This window comes from Brassica oleracea, chromosome C4 (genome assembly GCF_000695525.1).
Source record: "Brassica oleracea var. oleracea cultivar TO1000 chromosome C4, BOL, whole genome shotgun sequence".
Classification (NCBI taxonomy): Eukaryota; Viridiplantae; Streptophyta; class Magnoliopsida; order Brassicales; family Brassicaceae; genus Brassica; species Brassica oleracea.
This window is the reverse complement of record NC_027751.1, coordinates 48,982,014-48,987,071: the sequence shown is the minus strand read 5'-3', so window position 1 is coordinate 48,987,071 and position 5,058 is coordinate 48,982,014. Positions and strand designations below refer to the sequence as shown.

The 5,058-nt window shown below is 37.6% G+C and overlaps 1 protein-coding gene across 1 annotated transcript; it reads left to right on the top strand.

Annotated features, from left to right (window-relative positions):
• Positions 1-307: 307 nt before the first annotated feature.
• Positions 308-1,968, top strand: LOC106339323 (E3 ubiquitin-protein ligase PUB23). The gene has a single exon (XM_013778112.1). It carries the CDS (start codon positions 464-466, stop codon positions 1,700-1,702), a length of 1,239 nt encoding a protein of 412 aa, XP_013633566.1. The 5' UTR covers positions 308-463; the 3' UTR covers positions 1,703-1,968.
• Positions 1,969-5,058: the final 3,090 nt, after the last annotated feature.

Below are 5,058 nucleotides of genomic sequence, written 5' to 3'. Positions count from 1 at the left end.
GACTGAGGTTAATCATGTCTTTTAACGTGGAATTTTTAGCGGAATATAAAAAACTGTCTCTTAACTTTTAATTAAGAAAACTAAAAATAGTTTTTTAGGCAGTTTCTTATATTCCACTAAAAAGTCCGTGAACCGCCTTTAATCATGCTGTAATAGACTTACACAGGGGCAGGTTTTTTCTTGTTTTGGCATATATAGGGACAACAGCTTTACAAATAGTATATGTATTTTCCGTGTTTTGACTTTTTAATAATTGTGAAATTCAACCATTTCATTTATATTTAAAACCCCCAAGCTCCTCTCTCTCTTTTTATTCAAACCAATTCACATCTTCCCAAGACCCAACTACTACAACTTGTAGCAAGAAAAATATACTATAGTTTTTGTCTTGTTTCCTCAGATTCTTTGTTCAATATAACTCTTGTTTCTCGCCAAAATTCACAACCTCCTCATTACTAGTTCCATGGATGAAGAGATCGAGATTCCTCCTTTCTTTCTTTGCCCAATCTCTCTAGAGATCATGAAAGATCCGGTGATAGTCTCTACGGGAATAACCTACGATAGAGACAGCATCGAGAAATGGCTCTTTTCAGGCAAGAAGAACTCGTGTCCGGTCACCAAACAAGACATAACCGACGCAGATCTCACCCCAAACCACACTCTTCGACGTCTCATCCAATCTTGGTGCACTTTAAACGCATCCTACGGCGTGGAGAGGTTCCCGACCCCGAGACCTCCGATATGTAAATCTGAGATCGAAAAGCTCATAAAAGATTCAGCCTCTTCTCATCAAAACCAGGTCAAGTGTCTCAAAAGACTTCGTCAGATTGTGTCGGAGAACAAGACCAACAAGAGGTGTTTAGAGGCAGCGGGAGTACCGGAGTTCTTGGCCACCATCGTAAGCAACAACGAGTCACAAAACGTATTTGACTCTTCGATGAGTTTGACCGACGAAGCCCTCAGCTTACTGTACCATCTCGAGACTTCAGAGACAGTCCTCAAGAACCTTTTAAACAAAAAGAAAGGTAGAGATATTGTTAGCTCGTTGATAAATATCATGCAGCGAGGGATGTACGAATCTAGAGCCTACGCAACTTTGCTTCTCAAGAACATTCTTGAAGTAGCGGAACCAATGCATATTATGAATTTGAAGCCATTGGTTTTCACTGAGGTCGTCCAGATCCTGGAAGACCGGATCTCACACAAGGCGACAAAAGCTGCTTTGCATATATTGGTGAACATATGCCCATGGGGAAGGAACAGACACAAGGCCGTGGAAGCTGGAGCGATCTATGTTATGATTGAGCTTCTCATGGACGAGAGCTTCTCATCAGATAGGAGAGGTCCAGAGATGGCGATGGTGGTTCTTGATCTGTTGTGTCAGTGTGCGGAGGGACGAGCCGAGTTCTTGAACCACGGAGCAGCTATAGCAGTGGTGTGCAAGAAGATATTGAGGATTTCGCAGACGGCGAGCGATAGAGCTGTTAGGGTTTTGTTATCGGTGGGAAGGTTCTGCGCGACGCCGGCTTTGCTGCACGAGATGTTACAGTTGGGGGGCGTATCGAAGCTGTGTCTTGTGCTTCAGGTTAACTGTGGAAGCAAGACTAAAGAGAAGGCAAAGGAGTTGCTTAAGTTGCACGCTAGAGTTTGGAAGGACTCGCCTTGTCTCCCAAGAAACATGATTCTTGCGTATCCCTCGTGATGAAAATCAAGAAAACAACGTACAGTCATTGAAACGAGATGGATTCTCAATAAGTGCAAACGCTTATATGAGAGTTGCTCGTCGTAATTTGTTGAAAATACTTCTGGTTTATTCCTATAATTATCCAATCAATTTTAGTTTTCTATACGTTTGATGTTGAAGATGTAGATAATAGGGGAACTTGTTCATCAAATATTTTTCTTAGAAAAAAAAAGCTGCAAGATATGAATGAATCACATTTTACATGGCTATCCTCTCTTGTTTAATATTTTGAAACGCTTCTGTTCGTTGTATGTTTTTCTTTTGAGTATTTTTTTTTACATTATATTAAGTTTTCGACTACAATAATTTTCGTATGAATAAGTAAGATGCATATATCAGTTCAATAGTATATATATATTAGTTTAATAACATTCGACTTTAGATCGCATTGTTACAATGTTAAATTGATTAATTAATCTAACAGATGTTACCTCGTTTTAAATTGCAAAAACTGTATATAGATTTAAGCAATAAGCACATGGTGTTGATACAAGAATTAATACAAAGATAAGAAATCTTACTTGGGTATTACAAGAATCTTTTTTTTAAAATCAGATCACATCTGGTTGAATTTAGTTCTTACAATTATTTTAATGCATTTACAAGGAGGTTGTGCCCTTGCATCGAATCTAATATAATTACGAAAAATCCTCTTAGTTGTAAGAACAATGACCAAAGTTTTTTACCAAAAAAAAAAAAAGCAATGACCAAAGTTATGATTGACCAACTAAATTAGAGACTTGTAATTACTCAAGGACGCAAGTCGAGAGTGAAGACAAATCTGTAGTGTGAAAATATAGAATACTACACAAATAGCCACCCAAAAAGAAATAGATATAAAGAAATTGACACCGAATATAATAAGGAGCAAGGCTAGTGTGGAACCATACCACCCACCCATCTAAGCCATCTCACATAAAAATAGTTATAAAGTGAAAATATTCCCGTTGGTGTGATCACTTTTTATTTTAACAAAAATCAAAGAAGCAGTCGTATATTGCGAGCAGCTCACAAATTCTAGATGCTTTAATTTAAAATTTACAAAAGTGGGTCCAGACTGGACCACATCTTGTAGCTGTGAACAAAATACAGAGAAATTCATAAATAATACAAACAAAAGTCTTCAACTTGATAAATAAAACAGTTGTGTTTGTGCTGTTTCTCTCAACCATCTCAAATACCTTCCTATCTTATGTTCTTCTTCTTCTTGTTATGGTTGCTCTTGTTACGTTATTATTATTTATGATAGTTTGCTGGTTGGTAGCGTTTTTCTTAGTTGGAATTACTTTGACGTACTATAATTTTAATCGAAAAAGCGAGTAAAATTGTATAGAAAGATTTGATTATGCACCGTAATGAAGTCTTTCTCAAGCCTAACATGAGAAATGCTATGAATAGGAGCATTATAATGTTTTACTTATTTCTAATTCTTAATTGTATCAGGTTTTGAGGTCTATCTGTAGGTCTTTTGTATTCGAATATTTTTTTCACAAAATTAACAAGACAAAAGGGTACGTACGTCCGTCGACTTTATTGGCTGCAACTGGAATGCAGTTTTTTGGAATAAAAACTTCCAGAATGCTTGATTCATGTGCATTCCAAAAAAAATTCACCAGTTACAACTAAAAAATTGAATGTGTATTCCATTTCATTCCATAACATTTCAGAAAAAAAAATAACTATTATTTGAAAAATCATTCCAAATCAAAAACGTTTTGGAATAAGTGGAATACTGATTCCATTCCATTAAATTCCAGAAATTATAATTCCTATCATTCCATATATTCTTTTTAGTTGTTACCAGTTACACCCATTGTCGTACCCATTGTCGTTTACAATAGTTTGTAAGGGTTTATGAATTCATCGTTGTTCACTTGCGATTTCATAACAAAATCTTAGACGAATGATATTGTTTTCGAAAGTGTTGTGGTCCCATAACACATTCAAAGATAGATAATGTGGGGATCGAACCTTACCATATTGTCTTTGAATTTAAATGCGCCATATAAAATCCATTCAATGAATCTTTTTTGGAGAAAATAAATTCATTCAATACATAAGTATGGAGTAGTCTAGCGTTCTTCCCTTTCCGTGGGACTTGGAGTAGTAATTGCGACAACCAAACTTATTGTTATACTGACGTATACTCCCGTGAAAATACTTTTCGTATGTATACAGTTTGGTAGATGAGGAGAATCCACATATTAATTATTTATATCCCTTACTTCTATATATACATCCTTTCCTTAATGTTTTGATCCAATTGTATTTTAGGTGCATACATATACACGGGCCCATGTATATTTGTTTGTGCATGCAATGCAATATCTATGCATACATACATATATGATAAATCTGTGTACCGGACGTGAACGACCAAACAACTTTGACGCCGCATATGAAGACTACATTCTATTCGCTCGTCGTATCGTATGAGGTGTCTGCAACGTATGGTTTAAACTTAAAAACAGTAGTCCCAACTCCCAAGTGATTTTAAAATTGATAAATATAAAAGGACGTAACATAGACACGTAAAGCACCCACTCTACGACTATGGTTTTAACTTTGACCGGCTCACTGTTATTCTCTCCACTTTTTATAACTTTGTTTATTCAACTTATGATTTTGACAAAATAGCCAACCTAAGAAATTTCTTAGCCAACCAATAACTTGCAGATAAAACTTAAAGCGTTTCAGTCAGTCTGTGTCCATATAGATTTACGGCCACATAATTGTCAACAAGCTAAATGATATCTTGCATATTCGCATTGTTTTAAGCTTCTATTTTGTACATAATGATCATATAGAATAAGAGTTTAGCATCTTTAGGATCCATTTTGCATTCATATGTCTTAATCAGGTATTGGAGCATCCTTTGGAGTAATTGGAGGTGTTTAGAAGCATTGTGGTCCAAGAGGAGATGGAAATTGAAGTTGGTTCGAGTTCAGGCGACTACGACGCTGGTTGAAGGCACGCGGGATAACTCACCTGCGCGCACGGAGCTGGAGAGGCGGTACGACGCGGGTTGAAGGCACGCGGGATCGCTCACCCGCGCGCATGGAGCCACGCGGGATGGAGCCACGCGAAACGAAGCCACGCGGGTTCCATTACCTGCGCGCATGACAGGAAAGATCAGCGGTCTGATGCGGGATGAAGGCCGCGGGTTCCACTACCCGCGTGCATGAAGCAGAAGATCAGCGAGCATTCGACGCGGGTTGTGTGACGCGGGGTATGCCCCGTCGACTCCTACCCGAGCCGAGACTTATCCTTAGTCGATTTTAAACATTTTTTATGGGCATTTTAGACTTTTTAAT